A 16,433-nucleotide genomic window follows, 5' to 3' on the forward strand; every position below is an offset into this window, starting at 1 on the left:
GTTACATGTAGGGTGGTGGTAGGGGAAATTAGGTTGGACGGTAGATTGAGATTAGATTATGAAGGATCTTGAATGTCTGGCTAAGGATTCTATTCTGTGGGTATTTGGGAGCAGAGAATACATCAAAACTTTATTTTAAGATGCTTTATCTGGCAGCAGAGTGGAAAGAAGTTGGAAAAAGGCCAAGTGGATCAGAGAGAGCTATTACTGAATTTATCTGATAATCAGCTGCAGAGGTCGTGGACTAGGGTGGTGGCAGGACAGTGGAAAGGCAGGGACAGATAGAAGAGACGTTATATTATATATAAGGAAAATCAGTGTGTTGGCATGTTGCTGAGATGGCTGGGAGAGTGGGGCTGGCATGAACAGGGATGCAGAATGAAAGAGAGGGAGATTTTGGCTTTAAATTTATTTAAAAAGTATCAGTAAGTCTTTCCAGTGAAAATGACCAAAGGGGGTTGAAGATGTTAGAATGGAGTTTGGGACATCAAGTCCAAAAATACAATCTTGGAACTCTTTGGTTTTCAGGTGAAAATGAGCAAATATGATCTTTTTAATAACCTCCCCCTTCCATGCTGATGGAAGTAGAGGCCTTCTAAATCCTTCCTTCTCCACAAGTCCCAGGGTACTGTTTGCTTGGCTGTTGTCTTCATATCTTAAAGTCACTGGAGGACCAGTCGGGGTTGCTTCTGTGAATCTGGCTCTCCTACTACCACACTTGTTGATTTTATTCTGCCAAGTGGTGGATTCTGGCCATATTCCTTTTGGTTGGTTATTCTGGTTGCACTCTTCAGAATAGTCTTTGTTTGAGGGCCTTTATTAAGAGTCCTGCCTGGCTGTCTCTGTGTGTGTGTGTGTGTGCGTTGTAAGAGGAGGAGTTTCTGGGCATGGTTGAGTATTGCCCATTGGAAAGGTCAGTAAAATAGTAAAAATATCACTACATCCTCTGAGAACTCTTTAGTAAACAACACCTCTGGATTTTGCCAATTGAATTGATCTAGATAATGTTATCTTGAGGAATAACAAGATCTAGACGTTATGAATCACAGATTATAAATTGCGTTATTTTAGTATTTAGTGATTTTTTTTTATGCTGGTACTTTGAAAAATTTTAATTCATTTGTTGTATATGTGATAACTGTTAATCCAAAAATTAGATTAGCTAGAATTTCCCATTCCCCAACTGTACCAGGTGGTCGAGTTGTTTAATACAAAAGGAGCTTTTTTGGAGCTGTCATTTATGCGACAACTTTTATGAGATGTAGGCTACTTGTCAGGCTTCCTGGAGGGTCTCCACAGAAATGCTGTCTGTCCACTTGCCTCTTAGGTGGATGGAATAAGAGTTAAAATTAACGCTTTATATCATTTGGGATTTTTCTCTTCAGTGCTGCTCATTGATTCAGTGCTGCTCAGTGGAGAGTTGCCTAGATAGGACGTAGATGGAACATTGCTTATGTCATTGAGAAAAATATGCCATGCTCTCTACACTCCCAGAAATGATTTATCAAACCTGTGTGGCTCGGCTTACAGACCAACCTGTATACATTGGAATGTTACAGTTACATATTTTTGCTTTTTTGGGAGTACAGAATTATTGCCTTTATTTTCCTTTTCATTTTATTTAACTAGTTTTAACTCTCCATGTGAGTAGGCTGCTGACCCTGGAAGAATTGTAATCAACTGGAGTCTGTTTTTAAGTGGCTAGAGAACAAAGTTGCCTGAATCAGTGACTTCAGACTAAAGCATAAAATAATTACTCTTAGGAGCAATTAAAATACTTTATTGTGAAATATACATTTCAGCATTTCAATTTTTAGTATTAGGGTTGTCTCTTGTGTAATAGCAAAGCAGCGGATTTTGTTTTCAGTATTTTATGTTTTCTACAGGTGCAGGCAACCTCCACTTAAATCTTTCTCATACATTCTAGAATAAGTAAGTGAATGGGTTGTATTTACGTCATAAATAGAGAGTCTTTGTTTTACAAAAGGATTAAACTACATGAGAACTATATTTAAAAACTATGAAACTATATAAACTGAAAATAATTTAATATACAAAAATTAAATTTGTATATGACTTTTTAGAAAAATGTCACAAAGTAGAGCTTTGTGTAAATACTGTTTCTTTATAGAACCACAGAATCCATTCACAGTGAGGGAGGGAGTTGCCTTTGATTCTTTCTTCCTGCTTTTGGGCAGCTCTGTCAATTGAGGAAGCTCTAATGACGCGCTACCCATTTGAACTCAAGCGTCGGTGGGGAGGTCCTCTGTTTCTCCCTGCAGGGACCCATCTTTAAAGTGATGGAACTGACGTTTATCTTGAGTTGAACTACAAGGATACAGACCCATTTTTAGAATTTGGGACTTAAAAAAATTCCTTAACATCGCTAAGCTGTAGGAAAGTGCTACTTTTGTTTAATATGTACATATTCTTTCATTTTAAGAAGAAACGTGATTTGTAACTGTTTGCAAGGGTCAGAGGGAGGAGAAAAGTGATTAATTGTTTAGTAGAGTTGTTGTATGTATTTTATTTTACTTGGAAGATTTTTTCTCTCTGAAAATTGAAAGGTGGTTCACATTGGCTTTTACAGAAAATGGTATTTACGCTTGGAATTGTGAAAGAGGTGCTCTTAAGAGAAGAAATTTTTCTCGGCTGAATTAGAATAAAGTGATATACACACTATGAATGCGTTTAAGTTATACCAAGTATTTTCTCTGTCCGAAGTAATATATACGTTTTTATTTATAAACACGCATTCTACTGGTTGGATTTGTGGAACACTAACAAACAAATGTGGATTTTAACAATGCAGTTTTTCTGCCTGTCCATCCATATCTGTAGAGACCAAAGGTGTCTGCATGTCTCTGTCTGCCAGTCTCTCCATCCACGTTTCTCTACAGACCGAGGGTATCTGCCTGTGTGTCTTCGCTTCTCTTAAAAACAAATACTTCCAGCATAAAGGGGCATAGTGGATACAGCTGTTCCTAGATTCAGGTTTATCTTAAGGATGCACATATGGGTTATACAACTTTCTATTTTCTACATTCCCAGATGATAAACAGCATAAAATCTAGGGATAAGAGAAACTTGGCAAGATTGGACAATGAGTCAAATCCTTGAACAACTTTAAAAAATATTTTAAAACTTTTTCAAGAAGCTTGTGAGTTTTTCAGGACTGTTTTTTACAGTAAACAAAGGAGGCTAATGAACTGATGTTGTCTTCTTGTGATGGACTCTTACTTGGAGTCTTGGGGACAGCAGAGAGTTATGACAAGGGCGGATAAGATGACTATTCTGTGCATCTGTCAGCCATTTGTAACAAAAAGTTTACGTAAGTGAATTGTACTTTTCTTCTTATTAGATCTAGTTTGTAAGAGGAAGAGGGGCATTTTAGACATATTTCAAAACTGAGTTGCTGATGAGGCCACAGATAGTTGTTCAAGGGTTCGGGGAAATCAGGCAGTGGCTCATCTGTTGTTAATTAATGAAATGAAACTGGGGTCACCAGAGTACAACAATGAATGAAAGGTCAGCGAATGGAAAAAACTGTCAATGAAGGAGGATGTCAGCAGAGTGGAACATAGTCAGAGATAAAGATCAGGGAAAATGTACTCTTTGGCTGAGGTAGTGTTTTCTGGAAGTGACTAGGAGCCATGGTTTGGGACATTTCAAGCCAGACTGAGCACTAAATGAATGGTCTGATTTCAACGGAATCTGTTAAATATTTTAAGGTTATTTGGGTTTGTGCTAGAGACTAGTTGAAAAGATTTCTAAAAAAGAAGTTTCTTTTTGTTTTATAATGTGTTTTACAATGTTTTATTGTCGTTTTGTTTGGCTTTGGGGTTTTGTTTTGAGGCTGAATACTGGATCCTTTCTCTCATTTGTTTCTGTTCTCTGTCTTAGAATTTTCTAGAGCCACACTCACTGTTGGGGTCCACCAAAGTTCGGGGATTGAAGATCGCTGCACTCATTAGCGATAGCGCTGACCTGGGGCAGCCCAGGCTGGCTGGCTGTCAGGTTGCGGTTGTTGCAGGGTTGTATCCCCTCTGGTTCTGTGGGGATGGCCTGAAAGTCATCCAGACAGAGATTCAGTTTCACTACCAACCTGCAAACTCTGATCAGGAAAACCAGTGACTGTAGTCATATTTCAACTAGTTCATTTGTAAACTTTGTTATTGGTTTCATGCGAAGCGCATTAGTGCGTCTCAGTGTCTCTGGTCATGTCCGACCTCCTTCCCTTTTTTTCTCGTGGAAGCTTTTGAACCAGATGGCTGTGGGGAAGCAAGCCTGTTCTCTCAGTTTGGGAGAGGCCTGTGGTGATTTTCTGCCTGGTGTTGAGACCTAGCAGGTCACGGCTGCTGAGGGCAGGACCCCGCAGGTGTCAGCAAGGCTGTCCCCACGTCCTGGAGAGAGTTAATCCCGTGGAATTCAGAGAAGTGATGGAGCCCAGCGATTGCGAGTGCAGTCTCCAGGCCAGACTGCTGGGCTCCCTGCTCTCCCAGTGTTGTCCTGTGTCTTTCTGAGCTTCTGTTTTCTTATCCATAAAATGGGGATAATTGGGCCGGCCCTGTGGCTTAGTGGTTAAGTGCGCGCACTGCGATGCTGGCGGCCCGGGCTCGGATCCCGGGTGTGCATCGAGGCACCACTTCTCTGTCCATCCTGGGGCCGAGTCCCACATACAGCAACTAGAAGGGTGTGCAGCAGTGACATACAACTATCTACTGGGGCTTTGGGGGCAAAAAATAAAATAAATAAAATAAATAAAATCTTAAAAAAAAAAAAATAAAATAAAATAAAATGGGGATAATAATAGCACCTACCTTATAGGTAGTTGTAAAGATTGAATAAATACTGGTAGGGTGCTTAGAGCAATGTTCATCACATAGTAAATGTTCAGTAATTCTCTGATTACTTATATTTAAAATGGAATTCAGGCCGGCCCCGTGGCTTGGCGGTTAAGTACGCGCACTCTGCTGCTGGCGGCCCCGGTTCTGATCCCGGGGGGGCACCTACGCACCGCATCTCCGGCCATGCTGGGGCTGCGTCCCACATACAGCAACTGGAGGGATGTGCAGCTATGACATGCAACTATCTACTGGGGCTTTGGGGGGAAAAAATAAATAAATAAAATCTTTAAAAAAAAAAAATAAAAAATAAATAAATAAAATGGAATTCAAGTGGAGTTTCCTTGGATCATCTGATTCCTCTTTTCTCTGAGCACATTTACTAGAATATTGGTTTGTTGGATTTAAATGAGAGACCATCCCATGAACCGTTTTTGAACCAGTGTAGAAAAAAATATGAAAACAGTTCTTTAGAGAAACACCAGAACCACAGACATTAATAGAAGTTAAACTTTAAACTCATACAACTAAACTATAATCAAAATAGTGCCTGTTTTTTTGTTGGGTAGGTGTAAGATAGGCAAAGAATGATGAGACTTAACATTTATTGTTAGAAGAACTACTTTGGGAAAATATCCTCACCTTAAATAACTGTATTATGTAATTAGAGAGACTGAAAAGGAACAAAACCCTAATAGAAACAAAAGGATAAATTTTAAACAGTGACACTCATATCCATGTGCCAATATCGGCCGACCCCTTTTTGAGATTGTCTGTAGGTTATACTCTCGGGTGTGGGAATTCTGACTCCATTTCAGTAGTGGCAGTGGCTCTAGCATAGTGTTCCCTTCAGTGTGAGTTCCGTTAGTTATTAATAGATTTTAGGGGGGGAAGAAGAAGGGGGCATTCCATGGTCAAATGAGTTTGGGAAACTTACTTGAGTTAAGAGAAATTAAACCAGTTTCTTTGGAGATACTTTTTGGAGCCTTCAATATGCTAATGTCTGCCGTGACTCTCCCAGGGACATACGATACGCAGTATTTCTCTTACTTTGGACCAATATCTCATCTGTCAGCTTCCTGCAGGACACCAGTGCTCTGGAGCACACTTTGGAAATGTAACCTTAGAACCATTGCCTCTTTCCCTTTGTTTCTCTGGTGAATCCTGACAAGGTGTAGCTACACAATTCACTGCAGATCAAGGGCAGAGGAAGGCCTCACAGAGGAGGCTGGGTCCTATATATATGATCACCATCTTGAAATAATAATTACTGATACCTATAGAGTGCTTACTATGTGCCAGGCACAAGGTACTTTAGAGATGTATTAACTAATTTAATCCTCTTAACAACTCTGTGAGGTAGGTATGATCATTATCCCCATTCATAGATTAGGAAACTAATAGCCAGAGGGCTTAAATAGCTTGGCCAAATCAGACAACCAGAAAGGGGTGAAGCCCGCACGGTCGTGGGGCTTGTGTGTGTGTGGTTGTATGCTGTGTGTGCATGCACGGGACAGGGCACTGGTGGTCGTCATATTCCTGGATGAGGAACAGTGTGAAAGTGTGAAATAACAGTGAGGTTTGTGTGGCTGGAGGGCATGTTTGGAAATGATGAGAAATGAAACCGTGACTCTGTACAGGTTCAGATCCTGAGGGCCTCATCTGTCACACAGAGGAATTTGGGATTTCTATAATGGAACCACCTACTCTTGCCATCAGGTCACCTTTAGAACTTCAGTAAGCAAACTGCTTATGAGTAAAAACGGTGTAGACACTTGGTCAGGTTGGAGGCTAGGAATGTGCACTTCTGCATTCTGCAGGGGGCACAGTTGTCACCGACTCCTGCCATCCCAGCTTGTGCTGTAGAACTGTACTGAGCCTAGGCGATAGACACAGGGTCTAGTGAATTCTGCTTGAATTGGACATAACACAGGGGATGATAAGGGCTGACACTTTCCCCTCGACTCCCTGCACTTGTGCAGTTTTTGAGGGTGTATTTTGTGTGCTTCTGGAAGTGGACTAGAGGCTAATAGACGTACAAGGAGATGGAGATAAATATGTAATGAGATTGTAGAGTCTTCTTTAAGGCTTGATTAAAGAGGTAAAAGTGGGGCTGCCTTGTCTTCTAATAAGATTTAACATGTTAATTGTTTTTTAATAAAAGAGTATGAAAAATATACAAGTATTCTCTATGATCCACATCTCTTTGGTTCCTGAGTTTGAACTTAGTGAGTAGTGAGGGTTTGGATAGCAAGGGACTTATCTGAAAATTTATCAGAATCTATTTAGTTCCTGGGTTTGGATTTGGATAGCAAGGAGTATTTAGATTGGAAAACCCAGTGAAGACCTTATTCATTTTTTCTTTTCCCAACGGAGGTGAGTGTGCCTCTATGCCTAGATAGATTTCTCTTCACTGAGAAGTGGCAAGATGGTGACTTAATGAAAGTCATAGAGCAGATCATTATAAGGACAGGACTAGAAAGAACTAAATTCCTCTGAGTCCGGCAGTCTTGCCGCCAGGGCTTCATATACCCTAAGCTATTAGGGTCTGTCAGCACTCCTTCATAGTGCTCGGCAAAATGATGCCTGGGGAGACCCAGGCATCAGTGGTAATTATGGGAACCTTGATGTAGAGAATATTTGTAAGAGTAGGGGTGACTATGTGTGTGATACCTTTGAAATAAAAAGCCTACATAGCAGGAAGATTTAAGGTTAATTCTAGAAAGAATTTTTAAGTTACTTTTATTTTGAAGAAATAACATCTGGCCTCAGTTCACATGTTTTTATATCCCCATTTTGCTTCTGTGCATAGTTGTCTTGACTTGGTTATTTGCTACTTTAAATCCTCTTTAGTTCCACAAGGAAGCATTCACGTGGGGGCTGGGGAGCAGGGAGAAAGTGTAGGATGTGGGAGGATGAAGAGAGTGAGGAGAAGGGAGCCGTTTAAAGTGCCTCCAGGGCTTGCGTATCCCTCTTGTGGCCCTACACCCAAGACTCAGTGCTGGATTATACATCAGACTCAGCAGCTGGCAGCTGAGACAGGAGTGCGTGTGCAGTTGTGTCCACTTGCATCTCTGGGATTTGATTTTTCTTTCTAAACAGTTTTATTTGAGTAGTTAACAGAAGGCTGATTTTTACCTTTGTGCATGGCATAATTTTATAATGTTTGTTCTTAGGTGGGTTTGCTGAGTTCTCCCGCTGTTTCCCTGGCCTCTGTGAAGGAAAGTCCACTCTAGTCCCTACCTGCATCTCTCAGCCTTGCTTACCTGTTGCCAACATTGGGCCAACCCGAATTCTTCCCAATCTCTATCTTGGCTGCCAGCGAGATGTCCTCAACAAGGTGGGTGCTTTGAAAATATCCTTCGTTGCAGGGTTTATTGTTAGCAGCTGGAGAAACAGCGCTTGCCCATTAGCTGTCATTGCGAACACACCCGCTCCCAGAAAGGAAGTACACCGTCCTCTGTGACTCCCCAGCGAGCAGTTGCATCATCTTTTGGAGCCTGTTTTGTTTGACGTTGCTGATTGCCATAGGAAACCTAAACTGCTGTCATGTTTGCTTGTTCCTCATAGGTCCCAGAGACCTGGAATAGGACAGGATTTTTCAGACGTTTAGCCTTGTTTTCTTAGGGTATTAATTGTTCTATTCCAGTAATTGGGCCCCCTCAAGAAGGCTGATGCTTCCTAGGTTATTTCACATTTAGAAATGTATTTATTTATTGCAGTGCACTAGAAAGGGACTCAGGTGGGCTTGGATTGAGGAAGGGCCTCATGATGACCGCTGGCTGGAGGGGTAGGGGGAGGTGGTAACAAGATGGTGAGGACAGGGGCAAGAGTAGGCACGCCCTGTCTGGAGCTCATAGGAGCAGTTTGGTTGAGAAAGAAGAGGGAAGAGAATAATTCTTGCTGGAAGGGATGTGGGCCATGCTGAGCAAGGTGTGCCCCATACAGGAACCCATACTGATGGAGGCCATTGCATATAATGGTACAAGCATAACAGTAGTAGAAGTAAAATCTGTCTGCCTCCATGGCTTTATGCTCTTAACCAGTAGTGCTAGAAAACAGTGCTCTTACTGCCTGAAAAAGTGATTTTTCTCTGAAGCCTCTTATTTATATCATCTCTAATTGAAAAAGCAATTGAAGACCTTAATTCAGCTGTTCGTGATTTACAAGTGCTGCTTTCCTATGTGAAGGGCAGGACCTTAACATTTTCTCCTTGAGTCACTGAGAGAATTGGACTGACTATAAAATAAGCTTCCAGATTGGCTTGTTTTAGCACATGGAAAGCAAAAATACCCTATCATTGGGCAGCGATGAGGCTTTTTTTTCTCTTTTTTATTCTCAGAACTCCTGCCTCTTCAAAATTTTGCCTCGACACTGTTGTTACTGTGTCTGCTCTCACCTTGAGATATTTGAAATCTGATAGCTTATTGTTCTTAATCTGTACTGAGTCTTTCTGGTAGGGTCACAATGCCTTGAGCATGTGATTATTATTAATTCTCTTCTAGAGATAAGCAAACTATGTCACAGAAAGCAAAATTAATTTCCTAAAGTCACATGCATCTCTGAGACAAAGCTGGAGATGCTTCATTTAATCCTCAGGTCAGAAAAAATAAAAAACATGAAATAAAATTCCTAGTTAAGGATGCTGTTCAGAATTACCCCAAGTAAAACTTAACAAGTCAGCAGGTGATTTTAAAAATAATTGTGTTACTGATCATTTCTGTTACTTTTGACATTAAATGGTACATTCATTTTGCTATATCCCTTTTCCAGATTTAACAAATGTGTCAGGTAACAACTTTCTAAGTGCCTGCAAGGTGAGAGCAGCTCAACTGAAACCTGGAGCTGAGGGTGAGGAGGGTAGTTCTCTATTTTAATTGGCTTCTAAATGTATATTAAACAGGATACATCCACAGATGCATTGAGAGGAAATGGTTGTAGGGTTTATGGAAGTTCACAGGGAAGACAGCTTGGGCGAGTAGTTGTTATGGGAGACTGTCAGAAGCTTCTCTAAAACAGGTGCATAGACAGGGGACAGTGAGAGATAAGAAGGCACTGATAGGGGCCCGCCCTGTGGCTTAGTGGTTAAGTGCACACGCTACACTACTGGCGGCCTGGGTTTGGATCCCGGGCGCGCACCAACGCACTGCTTGTCCGGCCATGCTGAGGTGGCATCCCACATACAGCAACTAGAAGGATGTGCAGCTATGACATACAACTATCTACTGGGGCTTTGGGGAGAAAAAGGGGGCAAAAAAAAAAAGGAGGAGGATTGGCAATAGATGTTCGCTCAGGGCCAGTCTTCCTCAGCAAAAAAAAAAAAAAAAAAAAAAAAGAAGATTGGCATGGATGTTAGCTCAGGGCTGATCTTCCTCACGGGAAAAAAAAAAGGTACTGGTAGGCTGGCAGCTTTGAAAGTGGTGAATAGAAATTTATATTTAACCTCTAGATTCATGGTTGAGAAGAGTCTTAGTGCTGAAGGGGATTTTAGAGAGCATTTAATCAGCCTCTTTTATTCGATAAATGAGGAAATCGATATTCCAGAAATGTTAAATGAATTCTGCAACGTCACCCAGGTGATGATGAGTTTTAGAACCAGATTTGCCTCTGTTTCACAGATAGCGTAAACTAACCTTCCTGCTCAACACTCGGATTTAAACTTTCCAGAAGACATAACATGCATTCTTTTTTTAAAGATATCCAAAGATGAAGATTGTATCATCTTTCCTAATAGTACATTCCTTTTAATTAAAATTTAAAAGCTGAAGTCTTTAAAAACAGCAACCACAAAGCCACTAATTTTATTACTTTTTTTAATAAAGTGCCACCAAAATATGTTAAAAGCATGTCACAGAAATTTTCTTAGGAGGATCATAATATTTACCATTTAAAATGCTAGGCTCTTTATGTTACTGCATTTAACCCTCATAATAGGATTAGGAGATGGGTTGGCCCTGAGCGTTCAGTCACGTACCCACGCTGTTTTGGCTGGGAAGTCACTGACTTCAAAGCTGGTCAGCGGCAGAGATCATGCTCAGACCCAAGCTGCTCTGGCTGTAAGTCCTGTGTTTATATATCACCAGAAATACTCATCTTCTGGAAAATGGACCTCTCCAGAACAGGGAAGGACTGCTGTGAAGGACTGACAAATCTTAACAGTCTATTGAATTACAACTGAGATTTTCTTTCCCTGGTGTTTTCCACATCATATTCTTTACCAGCACTGTCCAGTAGAAATATAATGCAAGCCACATCCATAATTTAAAATGTTCCACTCGTCTTATTAAAAATGTGAAAAGAAGGTGAAATTAATTTTAATAACATTTTATTTATCACAATATATCTGAATATTATCATTTCAGCATGCAATCAATATAAAAAATTATTGCTATTTTACATTTTTTTGGTGCTTTCTTTGAAATCTGGTGTCTGTTGTATAGTTACGGGACATCCAGTGTGGACTAGCCACGTTTCAGGTGATCGGTACGACATGTGGCTTGTGGCGACCACATTGGACAGTGCAGGTCAGCATTCTCAGCGTGTGTTAATTTTTACTTGGGTTTCAAAGACATGGCTCTTCTGTAAAAGACCACGAGAAGTCATTGGTAGCAAAAAGAATACTTTTATTTTCCTTTTTCCTCACAACTGTACTTTTGTTTCTTGCAGTCTGTTCTTTGATCCTCTAGTCTTTGTACTAGAGTTGGAACAGGAACACCTATTCTACTAAAAGTGGTTTGCTGGTGCCAGTTCACCTCTGAACTGCGTGGGATTTGAGCAACAATCTCTAGTTACTATGTGAAAGACAACAGTTCTTGATCGTTTTTCTCCCCTATCACTTAAAATGTCAAATAGGGACTTTTTTCTCACCTAAATGCACGTAGTGTATGACGGAATTACCGATGGCGAGTAGTTACCAACCCAGAGCTGCATCTGCGGTGAAACACGTCAGCTTCTTCACTAAAGCAGTTCTGTCGCCCCCTTCCCCATTTTAAACAGTGTGCTGTCAGCATTCTCTGTGTGCCTTCTTACTTTAGTCTTTTAACATGCAGGATTGGTTTTCCTATGCTACCTTATTGTTCTGCCTGCCACTAGGACTACTGCCACTTTCTCTGTTGCTCTCTTATGAGAGTTAGGCAGTAGCCTAGACCCCAGATAGCCAAATGCTGCTTTCAGGGTTTCCATGTGACTTAGGAAGACAAAAGGTCATCAAAATTATCAGCAAAAATATTTATTCCTTGTCCACTATGTGTAGAACACCATGCAGTGTACAAGTTGGTTAGACAAGACCTGTTCATTCAACAGTAGTTCACCAGACAAGGTGACGGACTCACAGGATAACCCCCGATACTGCAGCAGCACAGCTGAGAGCCAGCCTTGGAGATGAGCGGTTTTGCACCCCGGGTCTCCACCCTCCCAGCCATATCACTTGAGCCAAGTTACTGAATCTCGGTTTCTTCCCTACAAACTGTAATGATTCCTGCCTCCCAGTGTTCATGTGAGGTTCCAATGAAATGACATGCTGAGCACCAAGTGCCGTTCCTGGTTTATAGGGACGCTCATTACTGTCATCACGAGGTGGAGTATACAGATGCTAAGGTGAGCAGTGGATACAATGGGTGTGGTGGGTTGAAGGCTAGAAGGAGGAAGTAGGACTTAAGGTCAATTGTGAAGGCAAAAGTAGTGGCAGATGCAAAATTATGCGTTGAATTGAAAAATTACAATTCTGTTATCTAGAATTGCAATGCGCACAGTGATTTAATGGGATCTCTGTCCTTAGCCTAGCTCAACTTGGGAAACCTGACTAAATAGAGCAGTTTTATTAAGCCCATATGTTAAGCTGTACTCCATATATTACTCCACAGTCTACATTAACAGCTCCTGGAGCCCATATTTAGAAACTGGTCCAACCACAAGGGAAAGTTTATTTCATGGTTTAGGAGAAACTTTTTGTTTGTTTGTTCGTTTGAAAATAAACTTTATTTTTCAAGTTGAAAGGACTTTTCTAAAATTCTTTTTTTTTTTTTTTGCCCATTTTCATCTTTTTGCTTGAGGAAAATTCACCATGAGCTAACATCCATGCCATTCTTCCTCTATTTTGTATGTGGGTCGCCGCCACAGCATGGCCTCTGAGGAGTGTTGTCAGTTCACGCCTGGGAACCAAACCTGGGACCCTGAAGCAGAGCGCACGGAACGTAACCACTAGGCCACAGGGCCGGCCCCAGAGAAAAACTTTTGAAGGGAAGAAATAGTGAATGGAAATCATAATCAATAATAATTTTAATCACAAATATTATTTTTTGAAAGTTTTCTTAATTGTCTGTTGAAACTAGAATCCATTTTTTAAATTCTTAGGGGTGATCTCTTCTTTGCAGATGAACACTTTTTATATCTAGCCTGCTCCATTCAGTGTAATTTCCCTGCTTAAGGCCAATTAGGAGAAAGGACAGTTTGAATTAGTGAAAAATATACATTACTGGCTTTTTTGGGCAGGGGGAGAGGGCAACAGCTTTATTGAGATATAATTCATATACCATATGATTTATGAGCTATTTTTTCATTGAGGTATAATTGACATGTAACATTATATGAGTTTCAAGTATACAGCATGATTGGATATTTGTATATATTGTGAAATGATCACCATAATGAGAGTAGTTAACAGCTATCACCACAGTTACAAATTCTTTTTTCTTGTGATAAGAACTGTTAAGATCTACTCTCTTAGCCACTTGGAAATATGCAATACAGTATTATTAACTATAGTCACCATGCTGTACATTACATCCCCATGACTTATTTATACTATAACTGGAAGTTTGTACCTTTTGACTCCCTTCATCTTTTCACCCCCCTCCACCCCCTGACTCTGGTAGCCACCCATCCGTTCTTTGTATCTGTTTTTTGTTGTTGTTGTTTGCTTTTTTTTTTAGATTCCACATATAAATGAGATCATACGGTGTTTGTCTTTCTCTGTCTGACTTATTTTACATAGCATAATGCTCTCACGGTCCATCTGTGTTGTCACAAATGGCAGAATTTCCTTCCTTTTATCACTGAATGATATTCCATTATATATGTGATATGTGTATATATACCTGTATATGTACATACACATACATATACATATATGTACATATATATACACCTATATGTGTGTGTATATGTGTGTATACACAGACACTCCGCATTTTATTTATCCATTCATCCATTGATGGACACTTAGGTTGCTTCCATGTCTTGACTATTGTAAATAATGCTGCTGTGAACATGGGGGTGCAGTTATCTTTTCGAGTTAGTGGTTTCATTTCCTTCAGATAAATACCCAGATGTAGAATTGCTGGATCATGTGGTAGATCTATTTTTAAGTTTTTGAGGAACCTCCATACTGTTTTCTATAGTGGCAGCACAAATTTATATTCCCATGAGCTATTTTTAAAATAAGAATAAAGAAAGAGAACTAACATTTACTGAGATTCTTTCTTATATTATGTGCCAGTCACTTTATCCTCATAACAGCTTTATAAAATATGCATCATTAGCCCTATTTTACAGGTGAAGAAACTAAAGCTGAGGGGGGTCAGCTAACCTACCCAAGATCACTCAGGTAATGAACGGTAACGTGCTAAGCTGTGCTCTGGTTTTTCTGGGGCCAGTACCCATATACTTTTCATTACTCCATGCCCCACTGAGTTCATCCTTAGTAACAGGAGGAAGGGGGAGTGTATAGGTACACGTGCAGGTTGAGGCTAAATGTGGTGGTGGAAGTTTATCAAAATTTGCTTCTGATTGTTTCAATTTTCCTAGTGTAGTGGGAAACAAGATTGTCCTTCAGCTGAGAGTGAGGGTGAAGGGCGGACATATAGAGAGTTTGAAGAAAAAGGGAAATGGGTGGAACGGCATCTAAGAGAGAGGGAAAGTGAATGGACTAGGGGAATAAAATGATTGCCGAGGAGCGTGACGTGGGAGTGAGATCCGGCAGCGTCGCCGAGTGTTTTTCTCTCCCCACATTCAGCCGCGTGGGAGCAGCGGCAGACTAGGTGGAGAATTAGATTTCACCAGGGTTGTAATCTGGCCAAGTGAGTGTGAAGAAGTGATAGTGGGACAGAGGAATTGAGAGTGAAAGCAAGGAAGTGGTTATAATAATTGACCACAGAATTTAAGTTGGGCAAGGAAAGGAGACAGATGTGATGAGGATGAAGGAGAGAGAAAAGGAGGTAGGATAACAGATGGTAGTCGCTGGGGGACTGAAGGATTCCAGGAGTGGTGGCGTGAGAGAGGGTAAGCTGGAAGGAGAGGAGGAGTCCTGGAGTGGCTTGTGTGGGGCGGAGGTTAGGGAGGGGTTGGCAATGGCAGAGACCAGACTAGGTCTCATGGGACTGAGGGGTTAAGGTGAGTGGTTCAGAGAACTGAGAGAGAGGCCAAGGTGTTAGAAGGATAATTGAAGGCCAGAGAAGAAAGATTACTTTATCAGTAGAAAGAAAGTGTGAGCAGACTTAGCACAAAGTTTTCTAAATATTAAACAGTATAAGATGACTCCTTTCTGGAAGCTTAAAGATTATGTTTAATTATGGGACAGAGTAATGCTCAGTTGTAATATTTTACACAACATACTGAAACAAAACTGAATGAATTACATAAATAACTTTATAATAGTTACTAAGAGTCATTGACATCTGTCTATGAATAAAAACAATCATTATTCTACAAAACAGTCAGACGCATTCTTCATCATTGTAGTTCCATCCCAGTTCCAGTCAGAAACATTGACGTAAGATGCCCTTTCCACCACTTATATGGACATTCATAAAAATAATTAGGAGAGCGAGTTAATGGCATAGTTACATGAAACTGCAGCAGAAGCCTGAACTGACTTCAGAGATGGACTGACCTCTCCACCCTGATGCCCCAGCAGGTGAACGCTGCCTCGGGGCTGGCAGTAGGCTCTGCGCTGTAGCCTGTCTACTTGCACCCTTTGAATGGTGTGCTTACCAGGAGGCAGCTGTATTTGTTCTCAAACCTGTTTAGGCCAGTGTTTTGTTATTATAATTACGTACATTAAAATATTACATAGACCAGTGAAATATGAATGAGGGAATAGAGTTGTTTTTCTATGACCTAAGTTAAATGTTTTCGAAAGATTCAGGAAAGAAATTGCTTTACTTTTTTTTCTGTCTAAACTGGGAGGGGGAGTAAGGCAACTGTAAAATATTTAGGGGACAGTCGTCATCTAGAAGGATTCTGTGCTGGTGTCGTCTCACAGATTCTTGCTCTTTAAAGAAAAGGAATCTGTAAGTGGTCGACGCATTTGGTCATGATTTGCTTAAGAACTCCAATCAGCTAATTATCAAAAACAAAAGAAAAAGCCGCGATCCTGCATCAGAAATTAGGGAACTAATGTACATTTATTTGTTCTGAGTTAAAAATAAAAATTTTTCATGTATATATGTATCATTTTTAATGATTTCCTTCTTTAACTGACTTTTTCCACTGACGTAGTAAGTACAATCCATGAGAGGGTACTTATTTATGATATTTAATTTAGTAGCCAAATTACATTTAAATTTTATATGATGACATTTTAGGATTTGT

General features: G+C 40.4%; 1 protein-coding gene across 7 annotated transcripts in view; it reads left to right on the forward strand.

The window, feature by feature from the left end:
- The window catches only part of DUSP16 (dual specificity phosphatase 16), a 95,885-nt gene that overhangs the window by 66,425 nt on the left and 13,027 nt on the right, over nucleotides 1–16,433 (forward strand). For all 7 annotated transcript variants that reach the window (XM_087442726.1, XM_087442723.1, XM_087442722.1 and 4 more), the window contains one exon: nucleotides 8,021–8,184. In XM_087442726.1, coding sequence (XP_087298852.1) covers nucleotides 8,021–8,184 — 164 coding nt within the window. The remainder of the gene's footprint in view (nucleotides 1–8,020; nucleotides 8,185–16,433) is intronic.

This window comes from Ceratotherium simum, chromosome 17, assembly GCF_057802395.1.
Source record: "Ceratotherium simum simum isolate JZ-2026a chromosome 17, ASM5780239v1, whole genome shotgun sequence".
Lineage (NCBI taxonomy): Eukaryota > Metazoa > Chordata > Mammalia > Perissodactyla > Rhinocerotidae > Ceratotherium > Ceratotherium simum.